The 18,002-nt window shown below is 34.0% G+C and overlaps 1 protein-coding gene across 1 annotated transcript; it reads right to left on the bottom strand.

The window, feature by feature from the left end:
* Positions 1-3,940: 3,940 nt before the first annotated feature.
* LOC148203850 (Nucleic acid-binding, OB-fold-like protein) lies at positions 3,941-16,555 on the bottom strand. The gene is made up of 12 exons (XM_088106597.1): positions 16,336-16,555; positions 15,919-16,014; positions 14,956-15,126; positions 14,630-14,695; positions 13,613-13,678; positions 12,685-12,795; positions 6,664-6,815; positions 6,444-6,534; positions 6,275-6,343; positions 6,083-6,174; positions 4,560-4,623; positions 3,941-4,241 (listed from the first exon to the last, which is right to left on the bottom strand). The coding sequence occupies exons 1-12, from the start codon at positions 16,402-16,404 to the stop codon at positions 4,137-4,139; spliced, it is 1,152 nt and encodes a 383-aa protein (XP_087962723.1). The 5' UTR covers positions 16,405-16,555; the 3' UTR covers positions 3,941-4,136.
* Positions 16,556-18,002: the final 1,447 nt, after the last annotated feature.

Genomic DNA, 18,002 nt, shown 5'->3' with positions numbered 1-18,002 from the left:
TCGCACCACCACCACGCACACGCCGCCGCAAGGCCGCCACCATCGTTGTGTTGCTGCAAAGCCCTTTTCAGGCTGTTGTCGCCGTAAGAATTGTGCCACTCAACGTGAGAACCTACAATCACTACACTAAAACCCTGTTTGAAACCCAAATGAAGCAAATCGCGTCTCCGCCATTCTCTAATCACCTTTACCTGCCACCTACATCACCACCATGAATCTTCATCTTTTCCAACAGAACCACCATGATTCCATCCCTGAAACCCACAGAAAAATTCCAAACTGAAAGAACCCTAGAAACCTAAATCGCCACCATGACAACCTCTACATTCTCGCTCCTCGCCGCCACCAGCACTAACGCCAACCCAGCCAACCATTCCAACCTTCATCTCGCCACCACAGAGCATCAGCACCGTCGCAGAGAAGAAGAGGCGAAACCCTATCGCGAAGAGAGGCAAGGGTTCGAACCCTAGCGCGACCTTCCTTGCCGTCGTCGCGCAACCTGCCTCCATCAACCTTCATCTTCATGCTTCTCAATCATCAACAACCCGAACCTGCAAGAAGAGACCTAGAGAAGAAACCCCTAATTTCCAACCACAACAACCAAGCCAAAAAAAACCCTATTTTTTTTTAATTTCCCTAATCTACATACTCAACAATCAAACTACTAATCCCTAGCTTTTAATCAGTTTTCCCTAAGTAAAATGTTTTATTTTTATTAAAATAAAGTTTTTTAAAATTATAAATAAATAAAATCCAGCTCAGGTGTCCAAATGCTGCCACGTGAATAAAATTTGTTGAGTCACCAACCCACGAACCATAATTTTTAACACCGTCCAGCATAATTAACGGTGAGACCCAAATTGATTCAATTTTACACAATAAGAGACCTAATTGAGACCTTTTAGGATACAGGAATCTATTTGAGACAAACCTACACAAATAAGGATGTCGAAAAGGATTAAGCCTTATAAAAAAAAGTCATCTACTCGATTTGTATGATATAGATGTACATAAAGAGTTTATGTATATATAATTTAAACTTTTTCTTTATCTCTTTCCATACATGAATTTGACATATATAACAAACATTTTAAATAAGTGAATATTACACCACATAAAATATATAATCTTTAACAATTAAACTAGTGATTCCTTTATAAGATTTTCATTACCTTATTCAATGTTAATGTCTCCTTCCCCCATTACCCTTGGGTCCCTGCCATAATCATTGTCTCGTGACTAAAATTTAGCTTGATCATATGGTTAACCATATACATTCTTTGGAATCAGCTTCAATGTCTATGTTTATCGCAGTTCTTGTTGGTTATCCCCTACAATTTGGTCTCTTTTGTGAATTCCTACATATAGCCATGAATAATTGCATCAGTTGTTTCCTTTATGTCTTCCATTGTGTTGCTTACAGTTATTGAGAGTATAGCCCTGCATAAAACTTGACAAACCTAAACAAGAGAAGATTTTTGGTATATTTGATTTCCATAACCAATTAGGACCTTCTGCCCTAATGTATCTAACTTATTGATAGCTTTACATTGATTCTAAGCTTTAGACAAGGTAGAGATACCAATCAGAGTATGTGATTGTTACATTATTTAATTTATGTTTTATCCATACCATGCATTCAGTTGTAAATATTTCTTCAGCGTCTACCTTTTCTTGTCTAAAAATAAAATTGTTCCTATGATTCCAAATGGTCCAAATAACTGTTATCTATATTCCTTTCCAAATTCTATTTTGTTTCCCATTTAATTCTATTAGATGAAGTTGCTAAAAATGGACTTTAGCTTGGTTATGATGCACAAAGATTGCTCCTACCTATTGCACAACTACACACTCTTATGGTTATTTTATACAGAAAAATAAGTGAGATGTGTTCTCATCCTTTTATTTACATAGCTCACATAGTTTACTACCTAATTGTACTTCCTTTTTTTCTAAATTCTCTTTTGTTGGGATCTTATCCATTAACACTCTCCATCCGAAGTATTGGGATTTGGAAGAGCCTTCACACTCTAATAAGAATTAAACATACCAGTGGTTTTCCTGTTGTTTTGAAAAATGGTATAGGTTGATTTGATCGAAAACATATCATTCTGTGCATTTTTCCAAGCCCGTGTGTCATCTATTTCTCTTCTAAAATATTTATGTGATATAATTTGTTTAATTTCATGCTCTTAGACTTCTTCCCAAACCAATCTTCTTTTCCTCCATGCTAGATGTCATTTCCAACTAGTCTCATTCCATTCTCCAAGCTCTTCTATTATTCTGTTCTTACAATTTGTGACAATGTAAAACCTTAAACTTGTGACTTAATGGTATATCTCCCATCCATTTATTCTCCCAAAATTTTATTTTATTCCATTTTTCCACAATCCAACCTTCATTATTATCAAACCAATTATCTTTATGACCTTCCCCCACATATTGTGCGCAAGTTGCTCTACCACCATGATTATTCCTTCACTTTTATATTAGTATTTAGGTTCTTCCATGATCCATACTTAGGTTCTAATACTTCAAACCACAATCCTTGTATATTTGTTCCTAGTCTCCATTTCCATTTTGCTAATAGGGCAGAGTTAAATGAGAAGTTTTTTTTTTGTATTTTTGTCAACATTTTTTTACAAACAGATTTTTGCATTTTGAAGAGGGATAAATAAAACGGTGGCAAGACAGAAATAATTCACATTTAGGTATATTCTGCTAGCAAAAGACATTAATTTATCCTTCCATCAACAGAGCTTGTTATTGACCTTATCTATCACTTCCTGCCAAAAGTGATCTGTGTACATAAAAATAAGTTAAAAAGTTAATATAATTATTTTATATTCTCTAATAAAGTAAAGGTATTTTAATAAATTAAAATAGAAACGAGTTAAGAACGAAATAAATATAGGTAATGGAACGAAATAGATATCTACATATTTGTCCAACCTTCATACCCAATTTAAAAGATAGGGTATTGTTTCAGATATGTTGCAACTATAGGAGATAGATTATAGGAAGGAGTTGCAACTATACGAGATAGATTATATCAAAAGGGTCTTAGAAAGGTTCGATTTGAAGCACAAAATAAGTCATTGCTGCCTTAGCTTGACTCTTCAAGTTGACTAAGAGCAAGAGTAGAAATCCGATGAAGCTATCTATTCACCATTGAAGCAGAATATGACAACTTGTAAATTGTATAGAAAGAGTTATGGTTGAGAAGCTTAGTTTCACAATTGATTCGAATGAAACAATTGGAAACCACTATGATTCGTTGTCACAATCAGTGCAGTTTTCTTGAGCAAGAATGTCAAATATCATTTCATCATAACTGATTAACAATGGAGCTGCAATGATTCAGAAAACAGCGACTGAGGACAATGTTGCAGATATGCTTCCAAAGGCACTGCCTTCTGAAAAATTATTTACAATTGTTGAATGTTATCAGTTTAAGGTAATAGCCAAACCATATATGTTCTGTTTTTCATTCATTCAAGTAATGAGAACTTATGTTTCTTCTATTCCAATATTTTCCCTGTACTATTTCTACCGATCTTCATTGATCAACTGTTGCCAGATACAATTATACATTAATAATTTCATGTTTCGTTCAAGAGTGGAGCAGAAGAATGGCACCACGCTACATAACAATTTACATTGAGTTTGGCAAAAGATTCCTTCTGTCTGAAACAAAGTAAAAGGTATCTTTGCATATAACAAGTCATCAACACACCAACTGAAGTAACCTAATCTTGCAGTTATTTCCTCTCTTTTTTTCCTTTTGGTAAATTCATTATAAAAAAAAAATCTACTTATTGGATTTGGTATCATGATTGTAGCCTTTAAGGACTGCATAATATCAGTTGGTAGGTAGGTTGTATAATTTGAAGTCTTTCGTTTTTTTTTTTTGCAATGTGTAGAGTTACCTACTATAGTATAAACTCAAGAATCATTGGATTCAAGATTATATTTGAAGCATTTAAGACGACGGCAGTGCAACTGCAACATAAACATGGCAACAAAATAAGATAGTAACGTCTTATTCACGTAATCAAAACATTGAATATTTTGTGGTGCCAAAAATATGAGTGGTGAAGAACAAATGAACAGTGGAGATGGGCCATATCTCTCCACTATTTAATAGTTGCTCTGGGAATGGATGATGTGCAAGGTCCACCAGACGTCATAAATGGTATTCCCTTGAATGTGGCCACCCCCTTGTCGTCAGTGAAAAGATGCTGCATGGGCAAGGATCATGAGCTTGTGAACATCATTACTTTCATTTCTAGCACAAAAATTAACCCTATGTTGTGTTCAGATGAAGGAAAGTGAGGGAAGAGAAGAGAGGAAAATTTGAGATTTAAATTCAAAAGAAAAGTTTAAAATTTTGTTTCTAGAAATAAACTCTTCTATACATTTTTCTTTCATTTTCTCTCCAACTAAACAGAAAAGGGTGTTTTCTTTCCTCTGTTTTCTTACCTCCCACTTTCATCCCCTTTCAAACAGAAACAGTGTAAGTTTAGAAACACACAAAGCAAAGAGTGCGAGGAAATTACCGGTGTTATCTTCTCCAGCTGTTTCTTTTTTGGGTTTAGCACATCCTCAGGCTTTCCATCAATCCTAAATTAGAACGACAAAGCATGGATAATTAATGACCTCAAGTGAATTACATCCAAAACACAAGAAAGCAACAAGTGCTACTAACTAAAATTTGAACGAAAAGTTTATGGTAAGTGCTATACAGTTGTAACTAAAAAATAATAGCCAATATATATATATATATATATATATATATATATATATATATATATATATATATAAATATATATATATATATTTGATACTTCAGTTTACCAGATGGCTGACATGTTAGATCCTTCCATTAAATTCGATCTTATCATTCGTGAAAATTAAAAGAGACGTCTCCAGACCCAATGAGAGGTGATTGGTACATTACAAAGTGATGAGATGCCTTGGCAAACGATGATATGAAGAGGATGTATCAAAACTAAATATTACCAAACATAAGTTGTCTACGCTTTTCTACTCAGCAAATAACGAGTCAATTTATCGTAAATTGATTCAGTTGAGGGGAATGAGAAATCAGATGGGTAAAAAATGCCATCATTCAGCAATGGCTGGCTACTTTAACCTTACAACCAGCATAGATAAGGAAAAGGCATATATCTTGGTTCATTAGAACCTGGCAATTAGCAGGTTTATTTCAACATGTTTACAAATCTGGTTCACTTAACCTGTAGCTTAAACAGATTGTGACCCACTAACACACCTGCTAAATACCTCAACATTTCTAAAAAAATAAATTTTTACCGATGAAAAAAAAAATCTTAAGCCCACATGACTTCATTGGCCCAAAAGTCCAAATAGGACCCAAAATTAATTACTTTTTAAAAAACCTAAAAATCCCAAGAAAAAAGGATACCACCTACATGTCAACCTAGAGGCTAAAATCCAAAGCAAGGCAAACCTACTTTGACCTGTTCATCACCAGCTTGTATCAGGTTGGGCTAATCCATAGCAAATCGGCTGGTTCTAGGGACCAAAATAGGTCAGAACACTTGCTGAGAGCCTGTGGCAAAAAAATCCACTTAAGGCCCAATTGGGTAGCCTATTTGTCAAATAGTTCAGATCAAAGCTCTTCTAAAAGCATATTTAATAAAAAAAAGGCTACTCAAAAGGTCTTATTAACATATTTAAAAGAAGTTCAACTAAATTAATCGATCTCCATTACAATGTAGGCATTTATAAAGACATCAAAGCTAAGCCAAACTTTTAAAAGGTTAAATAAGGCCTTAAGAAACCCTCATCAAGTAAAGAGGCAAGTCTCAGACCTTTGAGTTAGAAAGTAAGTCAGGCTCAATCCTTATAAATCCCAATTTAACTCAGCCTGTTCCCACCCTTACTGAAAGTAGCCAAATTTGGAAGGGACTATAACTTCTGAGCTACCACATAGTTGGGTGCAATAGTGGTATTCACTATAAAGATTTATATATATAGCATAGAACAAGTTACTCAACCATGAATACAAGACAGAACTAAAAGATTTTGAACACCTTACCCAGAAAAAGAAATGCGTTCCCCAATTTTTGCTCCTTCTGGAGGGATCAAGGGCTCCACAACAGTTGGCCCTTCATTTGAAGCACATAAGACCTGCCAAGAGAATTCAAATACAGGTATAAGATCTCCTAACCATCATAAGCTACATACTACAAAACAATTTAACACGTGCAGCAGGTATGAGAATCCATACCAGACCTTCAGATACCACATCCCGTAGTTTTCCAGGTTTGACATTTGTTATAAGTACAACACGACGATTCTGGATAGTGAAATCAAACAAAAGGAAAATAAGAAAGAGTTAATTACAATTCAAAATGAATACAACTAAACATCACACTCAGTTGGGTAAGTTACATTACCGTCAACTCATCAGGACTGAAGTACTTTGCCAAACCACTGACAACCTGCCGCAATTTGGCCTCCCCAACATCTATCTCCTCAACTAGCAAGCTGCATAATTCAAGTTCATTGATAATAATATTTACCTCAACATCAAAACTACAGAAGCATTAAACATCATTACTGTCACTTTAACATGTTTATTGATAAAAACAAATTTCAATTACTTTGTCAAATTACCTATCTGCAGATGGATGCTTCCATGCTTTGCAAATTAATCCTACTTGGATATTAAGCAAACTGACGCTAATTTCATTCTCCTTCCCAGCCACCTCTTTTTCAGCAGGTTTTGCCTTCGGTTTGGTAGGTTCTTTGTCTGCTGTTGGCTTTCCCTTAATGTCCAAAAATAAATGTAATGAAAAGTAAAGCCAGAGTGAAGAAAGTGTACAGTAATGTAATTACAAAAGTACAAGGAGTTTGCAATATATATCAGCATTTCCAATACTCAATCTTCTGGAGTATAACATATATGTGGCTCTATCCAAGTACATATCAACATCGAGGGAAAATCAAATGAGTGAAAAAGTTACCACTTATAACCGTTTCCAATCTTGTACTCAAGAATTGTTAATCTAATTTGGGATTTAAAATCAATCTAATATACTTAGTTTGTCATTCTTTTCTCCTTCTGGTATGAAGTTTGTGTCGTGAGTTTTGACTAAGATCAACTTTCAAATTTAAGGGGAAAAAAAGTGGAATGGATTATTACATATAGATGAAGATAAATGCCATATGTAACATGTAAATAACGGTTAACCAACACTTTATTTCATAATAGACTTTTAATCACTATCGTACCGTCTATTAGATATATTGCGTTTTATGTTAATTAGGAAAGCATAGACTTTTTATATTATTTGATATTGGTAGATATTGTTGATATTGTTGATATTGTTTTTAACAATATCTTCTATTTACCATATTTATGTTTAGTTGCCATATATACTTGTATCATTTTTCATTACAAATATATTACCCTATGTGTGTTTTAGGCACAAGGAAAATTAATCTTATACGTAGTTTTACTATATTCAATATGGTATAGAGCTAGGTTCCGATACTAGGACATGTGGGTTATGGTATCTAGAACCTAAAGCTTTTGATAGTCAATATTTGAATTTTGAATTCATTAAGAGAGGATTCTCTTGGTTCTTATCAAAGATTGGGATTTTTGTGGCAAATCTTACAATTGACTCATCAATGTGCTAGACTGTGTCATCTCCATCTCTGTTTTATTTCCGCGTTCTTTTCTGATTTTATTTGTTTATGCTACGAAAGGAATCAAATTCAAAACCGATCATGTACTCTTTCCTGGATAGGATTGTATCATCTAGGCAACAATCAATTGTCTTGAAGTTACCTCCTTCTCCTCATTCAGGATCTGTGCTTGTTGCCTAGATTAGAGAACCTTTGTTTTTTTGGGTTTTTCTCTCTCCATGGCTTTTCTCGCTGCCTCTTCTGATAGCGCAAGCCAATTTGTTGATTTCAATGAATTTCTCAAGTGGTATGAGGATCATCAAAACTGTAGTTCCACTGCTTCTGTTGCACGCACAAGTATATCTTTTGTTGGCCTAACTCAACCTTCTTCTCTTGGACCTTGGGTTCTTAACTCAATGCACATATCACATTACTAGTAATAAATCTTTGTTTTCTTCTTTATCCTCTTTGGATAATTTACCTATGGTAATAATGGCTGATGGGTCTGGTAACTTTCTCCATCTTTAACCATTGATAATGTTCTTTAAGTCCCTGGATCACAATTAACTCCATTAGTCATCTAATTTGTTCTCTTGACTGTGTTATTTCTTTTACCAAAAATTTTGTATGTCTATAGGAACAGAGTTTGGGACAAATAATTGGCACTGGATGTGAGTCTCGTGCCCTTTATCATCTCTGTCCTTCTACACATGTTGGCACAGTTATGGAGTCTCCATCTCTTCATGCTCAATTAGGTCATTCCAATCTTGCCAAATTGCAATTGCTTGTTCTCTATTTGTCCAATTTATCTAATTTGTTAGGAGTAATGTCAATTAAGGAAACATAGTCTTAGCTCCTTTCCTCATAGTGTCTCACAACGTGTTGCGCCACCTTTTGCATTAGTTCACTCTAACATTTGGAGACCTAGTCATGTCAAGTCTAATTTAGGTTTTCAGTATTTTGTTACTTTTGTTGATGATTATTCCAGATGCACTTAGTTGTTTTTAATGAAAAATCGTTCTAGAGTTATTTTGTATATTTCAATCCTTTTATAATGAAATTAAAACTCAATTTGGGATTTCAATTAAAACTTTGCGAAGTGATAATGGTTGTGAATACATTTTCCATTCTTTTAAACATTTTTGGCTTCTCATGGCATTCTTCATCAAACTTCACGTGCTTATACATCTCAACAAAATGCGATGGTTGAGCGCAAGAATAGACATCATGTTGAAATAACTCGCAAGTCATCTTCAGTTTTAAATAACAAAATTTCTCATTATATTTTATTACCTCATGCACCTCTACATCCCTTACCTAATAAAGTTTTTGGGTCTACATGTTTGTTCATAATTTTAGTCCTTGTCTTAATAAGTTATCTCCTAGATCACACAAATGTGCTTTTTTAGGATTTATTCGATCACGAAAAGGATATAAGTGTTTCTCTCCTTCTCTTAATTGTTATTTTATTTTCGCAGATGTCACCTTAGATGAGTCTTCTTTTTACTTTACTACAATTAATATTCCTGTTGTCTGTGACCATCCAGTTATGCCTAGTCCACCATCAGATTCTTCTCTTCCACCTCCACTTTAGGTTTATAGTCGAAGACATTGTTCCCAACAACCAAGTGACTCACGAAGTGCTGACTATTTTGTCTCCTCCAGCTCTGACAACTAAGTTTGACCTTCCAATTTCCCTTCGTAAAGGTATATGTTCTACTCGTAATCCCTCTCCACATTATATTGCTTTGAGTTACCATAGTTTATATTCACCTTTTTATACCTGCCTTTCGTTTATTTCTTCTGTGCTCATTCCTAAATTTGCCAAGCCATGCTAGATGAACTATGTTCTCTTCAGAATAGTGGAACTTGGAAGCTCGTCTCATTACCGTCTAGGAAATCTATTGTTGGTTGCAGGTAGGTTTTTGCTATCAAAGTTGATCCTGATGGTACTATTGATTGCCTTAAAGCTTGACTTGTAGTTGATAACGGTTGAAAATACCATTATCTGTGATGCAATTTTGATACTAAATAAACCCTTTTTGACTTAGAAGCCTGCTTTAACTCATGTTTTTAGTTTAGTTTTGTGAATAAGTGCGTAGAGGGTATATTTGATGATTTTATCACTAAATTTCTTTGATTTTGTAGGGTTATTGGTATGATTTGGAGGAAGAGCAAAAGCATCAAGGAGTTGGAATTCAAGAGGGACAGTAAAAGCATCAAAGAAGGAGCACAGGAGGTCACACAGGGCACCTGGGCGCCCCATTAAGGGCGCTGAATGCCAGCTTTTGTGCTGTTGGGCGCCCCGTTAAGGGCGCTGAGCGCTAGCTTTTGTGCCATCTACCGCCTGGGCGCCCTCTAAGGGGCGCTAAGCGCCAGTTTTCTCGCAGTTTCGCCTGCTTGCCCCCGCTTAGGGCACTGAGCGCCAACGACGTTGGCCCATTATCCAATTTAGATCTATTTAAGGACTTGCACAACCTAGGGTTGGTATCTCTTGATGGCTTGAGCACAAAAACACACTTTTCGCCCCTTGGAGGCAGATTTGGGGATGTGGGAGCTCTCCTCTTCAGTTTCTAGGGTTTTTCTATCTCTTCCATTCCATTGTTCATCTAGTTTCTCCATGATAATAGAGAACTAAATTCATTTCTTGTTGGGGAAGATGTAACCTCTAAACTCTCATGTATTTGAATTAATTCTAATTTATTTATGCTTCTTTCATTAATTGTTAGGGTTATTCTCCTTTGCTCTATGCTTGTTATGTTTAACTCATTCATGGCATGATTATTGGTTTTCTTTGATATGGACACATACAGAGAAACCTAGAACTGGGGAATTTCTCCCATGGAAACTATTGCCTAGACATAGGGATAGAACGCTTGGTTGTCTTAAGCTTCCGTTCGTAATGCAAAATTAATTATCAGGGAGACAAGACATTGTAAACTAGTAATTAAGGATAGACTTTTTTTGTCGAGACATTGGGTTCTAAGTACTTTAGAAAATGACATTAACAATTAATAAAAAAGAAGAATTCATATATGCATGAGAGTGATTAGGTGAAATCTAAACCCCAACAACATTATCATCTCATATTATCAACTTCATCCATTCATTCTAGTGTTTAGCCTCAATTGATCAAATTGCATTCATGTTTATTTTTATTGTATTTGCATTCAAGACCCCAAAAGTTGTTTTTAAGTCTTAATTAGTTAAGCAATTACACAGCTGTTTAGTGCCGTGAGTCCTCTGGGATACGATACTTGGTCTTACCATTTTATATTACTTGATACGATTTAGTACACTTGTCGAGGTCTTAACAGTAGCCAAAGGCTACACAAATTTTTGGATTGGATTTTGGAGATACTTTTTCTCCAATGGAAAAGATGGCTTCTCTTCGTTTATTTTTGGCCATGGTTGCTCTTCAACAATAGCCTCTTTATCAACTCGATGTCAAGAATGCTTTCCTCATTGGAGATTTGTAGGAAGAAATTTATATGGAGCAACCCCCCGAATTTGTTGCTCAAGGTGATCTTCTAGATTGGTATGTTGTCTTCGCAAATCTTTATATGGCCTAATTTGGCAAATTTAGTTGTGTTTCAACGATTTGGTATGAATTGAAGAGAGGTAGGTCATTTAGTCTTTTATCGTCCCTCAAGTGTTGGATATGTCTATTTGATAGTATATGTAGATGACATTTTTCATACAGGTAGTGACCACCATGGCATCTCCTGGATGAAACAACACATTTGCCATCATTTTTAGACTAAAGATCTTGACAAACTAAGATACTTCTTGGATATTGAGGTAGCACCATCCAACAATGGTATTCTTAGACCTCAAAGGAAGTATGCATTGGATATTTTGGAGGAATCTAGGTTGAATTCAAACTTGTTGACACATTCACAGATCCTAATACCAAACTCGTAACAGATCAAGGGGAGCCGATTTCAGATTATGAGTAGTATAGAAGATTGGTTGGAAAATTAAATTACCTTACAATTAGTTGTCCTGACATTTCCGTTGCAGTCAGTGTGGTGAGCCAATTTCTCAATTCCTCATGTGAAGATCATTAGAATGCAGTTATCAGTATATTAAAGTACATTAAAAGATATCTTGAAAAAGGTTTGTTATATGGTTTCAATAATCATACAAAAGTTGTTTGCTATTAAGATGTTGATTGGGCAAGATCTCCTTCTGATAGAAGATCTACCTTCGAGTATTGTGTCTCCATTGGTGGTAACTTGATTTCTTGGAAGAGCAAGAAACATAGAGTTGTGGCAAGATCTAATGCAAAAGCAGAATATAGAGCTATAGCCTCAGCCACTAGTGAACTTGTTTGGCTTAAGCAATTGTTTATAGAGATACAATTTGGCGAAGTAACTCAAATGACACTTGTATGTGATAATCAGACGACTCTTCATTTCAGTTCTAATCTTGTCTTTCATGAAAGGACCAAACACATTGAGATTGACTGTTATTTCATTCGAGAGAAGATTGCATCTAGAGACATCAAGACTGAGTTTGTTAACTCGAACGATCAGTTAGCAGATATTTTTACTAAGTTATTAAAGGGATTGAGAATTGATTATATTTGTAACAAGCTTGGTACATACAAATTATATGTACCAGCCTATGAGGGAATGTTAGATATATTGCATTTTATGTTAATTAGGGAAACATAAACTTTTGATATTGTTTGATATTTGTAGATATTGTTGATATTGTTTTTCAGTAATATCTTTTATTTACCATATTTAAGTTTGGTTGTCATATATCCGTGTATCATTCTTTACTATAAATATATTACCCTATGTGTGTTTTAGATACAAGAGATTAATCCTATACCTAGTTTTACTATATTCAATAAGTCCATAACCAGTATTGTCATGTCTAATCTAGTTAGTCTTCCTATGGAAAATCAAAGCAATATATATATATATATATATATATATATATATATATATAGGATTAGTACTGTTCATTGTCAAAAGAAATATATTGCCTTACCTCAGCTTTGTTTTTATCCTTGGATGGTTGTATTTCTGACTTGACATTCTTTATGCTTTGGTCAGTCTTTGATTTTAAATCAGCTTCCAGGACTCCGACAGGTTTTGTCACCTTGAGAAAACAGCAAGAAAATGAAAAACTAAAACTTCTGAAGGCACACTGACTAGCATGTACACAATGTTTGTTTCAAAGTTCAAACAGCTTTCACAAGTCATCAAGGATACTTTTATTCTGTTAAGACCACTATCGAAGTGGATATACGAGGTTTTTGTTAACACTGCTTCTGTGCTACAGCTTAGTTAGCAGTTGTCACTAGACAGTAGCTTCTGCATGCCAAAAGACAGGCTTTAGCTTAAGGAACTAAGCACCAAGTCAGATTCAATCAAAATAACACATACAAACCCAGAACTTGATACAAGCACTCATTGATGTCAGTATTGTAATTTATTCAACACGAAGATTTAATTACATAATCCCCAAAGTGTAAGTGATTTTTCATTTTACTCCATGAAAGAAAAAGATTTAACAAAATGTTCTATTTTAATTGGAATTTGGGAGCAAAATTGTCCAGATATGGTTGACTGCTACGTTGGTAAATTGTTGGGCAATGTTGAATACCATCTCAACATCACTAGGATTTTTTGTGAATTGGTCCCAATTAGTTATAAGAAAAAAAGTTCAGGAGTATTTATACAAAGTTTAACCTATTTTTGACATTTGACATTTTATTACTTTTATTAAATTGTTAGAATCTATACAACAACCAAATAAACATATACATTAAGTTTAACTTGTTTAAACCCTCACTTTATTTTCCAAAATGTTATAGATTGGTGTCTAAAATGACTACCACGGCATAACATTGTGGGTTACAATTATTTAGTACAAAATAAGAAAATAAAAAAGCAATAAAGGAATGATGTCTCACCGGAGGCTTAAATCCAGGCTTCTGCAACAATATCTTCTCAAACAAACCTACAAATTCTTGCTTATTCTGATGAAAGAATAACAGTCAGAACAATTAATAAATGGTCTTGTTACAAAAGTCTGAGTAAAATTTAAATCAATGTTTTTATGGTGAACTCCAGATAGCTAGACAACACACTACAAAAACAAAGATATTATAAACACATGACACAGAGCTTTCTTAGATATATGTTCAATTTCGTAGTGTGTGTAAAGCCAAAATAATGATTTAGAAATGGGTTTAAACTTGATGCAAGTATCTCAACCATTTCAAATTGGGGCATTGTGGTCTTACATGGCTAATCTCCCATCGAAAACAAAAGTCAGAAACATGACAATGTATATAAAATGATAAATTCATTTATAATTGTTGGAGATCTTACATCAACTAGCAATATAATCAAATTATAATATATATAAGTACAAATCTCATCTTGCAAGCCGATTTTGTAGGATTGAATTAAGCCTGAATCCATTTTTTAAGATGGTATCAGAATCTATCCTAACAAGGTTTATTGGATCTATTGTATCACTCACTATCCAACTACTATCAGATCACCAATAAATATCTAGTCTCATGCTCGAGATGTCTAATCTTCAATATGAGGAATGTGTTGGAGATCTCACATCAATTAGAGATATAGTCAAATTATAATATACAAGTAGGTGCAATTTCACTACATCAATTTCCTAAGATTAAGTTAGGCCTAAATTCCTTTTCTAAGAATAATGTAGAGGTGTCACCTCAATTAATACACAATCTACTACTCAATTTATGATCTCTTCCATTTGTTGTAGATATGAAAGATAAACATAAGTTTCACCTATACCAATTACGGTCACGTATTCTGAAGATGCCTAAAATTTACAGTGGAAGTAGCACCAAACAGCAGAAAATGCCACGTGTGAGTGGCAACATAGCACAATATCTTATACAAAAAAAGCCATGAACATAAGCAAACTTAAGGTCTAGTATTACCTGGATATAATCCATCCATCTGAACACATGTGACAGGTTTTCGTTGTTTGTATCTGAAAGGTTGATCTGGCAATAAGCAACCACAGATATCTAATCAAACCCTATATCTCTTAAAGTATTACTCTTTAGTACAAAAGACTATTAAGATAAAACAGGTACAACAAAATGCTAGATATATATTCCACACAAATCAAAAATCTTACACAATTATACAGTTTGATATATGTTAAATGTACATATTCTAAGAAAATAAGAAAGAAAGACCAGTAACAAAAGAAAAACTGTTTGACCAACTATTTCAGTGCGAAAAATGTGACAATGCATACCAGGGAAGAATGAACCACTGAATAGACTATAACATCAGCTTCAGAGGGTTTCAATCCATTGCCCAGAAGCACAGAATTTCCAGACAATTCATCGTTTAATCTCTTAAGATTCTCAAAGCATGCATCATTGGCAACAGGGAAGGCTTCTGCAAATGCTACCCACTTCAAAACCTAAATTTGAAGCATATAACTCAGCATAATTAACAGGAAAAGAACAAAACATACAAGTTCTGGAGCCCATAGATTTCTTTTAAAGACTATAGACCTGTTTGTTTCGAAATTATGTAAAATTGGTTATCATGGAATTAATTTTGAGCAGTTAATGCAACTAGGATAGGTAAAATTAATATTAGCCACAGATTTCAAATTGAAATGGGTCTCACCACAATAGGAGGAACTATAATAGAAGTTTGCATATCTGATTGATAGATAAAGAAAATAAATGTTAGCATTATTACTCAAATGTGTTTAGCAATCAGGACTATGACCAAATTTTGTAATCTCCATAAAGGAAGTATCTTTTAAAACGGAAACAAAAATTTTGGAGCTTAGGATTAAAAGCTAATAGTTTATATTTTAGCTAGCCTTTATTTTTCCATTTGATACCTAAATGCAAATACAAAACAAAATACTACAATTAACCCCTAAACCATTCTGATAATACTAGAACAAAAAATATAGTTAGGCAACCCAAACAAAATATTATCTTTAAACCACATTATGCCTAATATGTCTAAACATTAAACCTATTCTATGTAGTCAATTATTGAAATAAGCTATTTTTTCACGAGTAATAAAAACAGACCCTTAGATTCCAACAACCACAGTTAGCGTTTGATGTTAACTCTGATGGATCAGCGCTTACATTACAAATCCAAAGGAGAAGGGAATAAACAAGAAAAAAGAAGAATTTGACACTAACGATATTAATGGCCTAATCAATGTGAGTTAAAGCCAGGTTACCTCATCAGAGTTATCAACTCCATGTCCAGATGCCTCTTTGATTTTCAAATAAAGACTCTTAATATCACTGTCTAAAATTTCAGCTGGAACAACACTCTGCAAGCAAAAATTAAGCAGCAGAATTTGCATTTGCATCATCACATGTATCATGCTACCCATACTCGCATAATATTATAGCCTATATCATCTAATTAGAGTTTTAACTGGGCATTCCAAAAACACCGTTCTGAGAAATCAAGTCAACAACACAACATTGTAATAAAGCAGCTAAATATGGCCTCACAAAAAACTGATAATGCAGACAAGGTAAATGGAATACAATCCTAAACCCACGAAACCATGCTGCATAAATTTTGAAGTGATCAAACAGGAGTGACAAATTAGAAAGAAAAAAAATGGAGCAACGCATGCACTTACAGGATCCAATGAAAGGTACTTGCAGAGAGCCAAAACCACAGATCTTTTTCTACTGTCTGCGGAAGCCATATCTGATTAGTGAAGAATGGTGCTGTTACTAACTATCTATTATCCTTTCAGCTTCGACTGTTTTACTAACTCTCTTCACTGTAAGCTCAACTTTGCATTGCAGGGTTTAGGTTTAGGTTTTTGTCCAATTTCTGTCATCTTTGTTTTCCTAGGATGTTGTCCTCTGTGGAAAACGGTGTCGTGTTAACGTTCTTTAGATTTCCACTAATGTCCTGTTGATATGTCAGTAGGCTGGACATTTCTTTCTGCACCCCCTAAATTATCTTATTTCCATTTTATCATTTGTTAAGAATTTATTAAAAACTGTTAAATACTAATTTCACATCCCCTTCTTCCTTCGTTACGTCGCAAATTTCCCTGCACCTTCCTTTTGTGGGGTAAGTAGCGGCTAGGGGTTTTAATTATAAGCATGCATTTTGGACTAAACAATTCGAAATTTACTTCCGAATCTAGTAAAACATTATAGACAGCACATTTCGGAACATAAATATGTTTTCTGGGATGTATAAACTAAAATGTCTATGTCTATTTGATCTAGAAGTGTATTTTGAATTGCAGTCTAGAAAAAAATTGCCTTTTGAAAGATGGAATCTGATGTATACAACATTCTTTTTTTCACTCCCTTTTGCTGCTTGTATGGTATTTCATGCATGTAAAAGGAGAAGTGTCCCTTGGCAGAAAAGATGACCCCTCCCTTATCCTATCAACCAACCTTCACCTGCAGCACAACAACATCAGAAGGTGCCAACACTCCCATTCTCACCGGTTTCGTGTTGCAACATGATGATATAATATATATATATATATATATATATATATATATATATATATATATATATATATATATAATGAAAATAAAATAAAACTTACCATTTTCATAAAAGAGAGGACTTGGAAACAAAATTTTATATACATTTCTTCCTAAAACTCTTACATATAAAACTTACACACTTATTTCTCATCGCTAGAACTTCTGTCTTCTCATCTAGAAAGACTCATATTTATAGATACAATAAAACACACTAAATATTACCTATTTTATCCTTTAACCTTTTACATTTTTATCCTTGTTTTTTAAAATATTTTCTTTTTATCAAACTTATCATGACGAGCTTTTTGTCTTCTTCTCTTTTTCTTTTTCAAACTTTATCATTATGGGAAATCTTCTTTTTCTGAATGTTGTCACATCTTCTTTTCTTCTTTGTCTTTTTTTCTTTTTCTTTTTTTGAGTGTTGTGACATCTTCTGTTCTTCTTTGTTATCTTTTCTTTTTCTAAGTGTTGTTACATCTTCTTTTCTTCTTTCAATCAAACATATCAAATGGATTAAACTTAGAGCTTTCTTCTTCTGAATATGTCTTTGATACTGATGACTTTGCTTTAATTACTTTTTTGAAGTCCTTCATACTCGTTGTTGTTGCTAATTCTACTAGTAGTCTCTGTTTTTCAGCCAGAAATAAGGATTCTTGGGTTAAGGCTACACTTGTTTCTTCCTTCTTTTGTCGATAATTGGCTTGCCATTGATCAATATTTCTCTTACTAATGAAGTTGGTATTAAATTTGCTCTACCATTTGAGTTTAAACCTTCTTGAGAGAGATT

The sequence above is a fragment of the Vigna umbellata genome, chromosome 2 (genome assembly GCF_029865625.1).
Source record: "Vigna umbellata cultivar VRB3 chromosome 2, Vumbellata_1.0, whole genome shotgun sequence".
In the NCBI taxonomy this organism is placed as follows: domain Eukaryota; kingdom Viridiplantae; phylum Streptophyta; class Magnoliopsida; order Fabales; family Fabaceae; genus Vigna; species Vigna umbellata.
The sequence above is the reverse complement of the archived record's forward strand: the minus strand, read 5'-3'. Positions and strand labels throughout refer to the sequence as shown.

Coding starts and splice junctions, on each gene's coding strand:
- LOC148203850 (XM_088106597.1), bottom strand. CDS start 16,404: ATGGCTTCCGCAGACAGTAGAAAAAGATCTGTGGTTTTGGCTCTCTGC. Junction 12,796..13,612: donor AGCCTGGATTTAAGCCTCCG/GTGAGACATCAT, acceptor TGTTTTCTCAAG/GTGACAAAACCTGTCGGAGT. Junction 6,175..6,274: donor ATGTGGTATCTGAAGGTCTG/GTATGGATTCTC, acceptor TTCTCTTGGCAG/GTCTTATGTGCTTCAAATGA.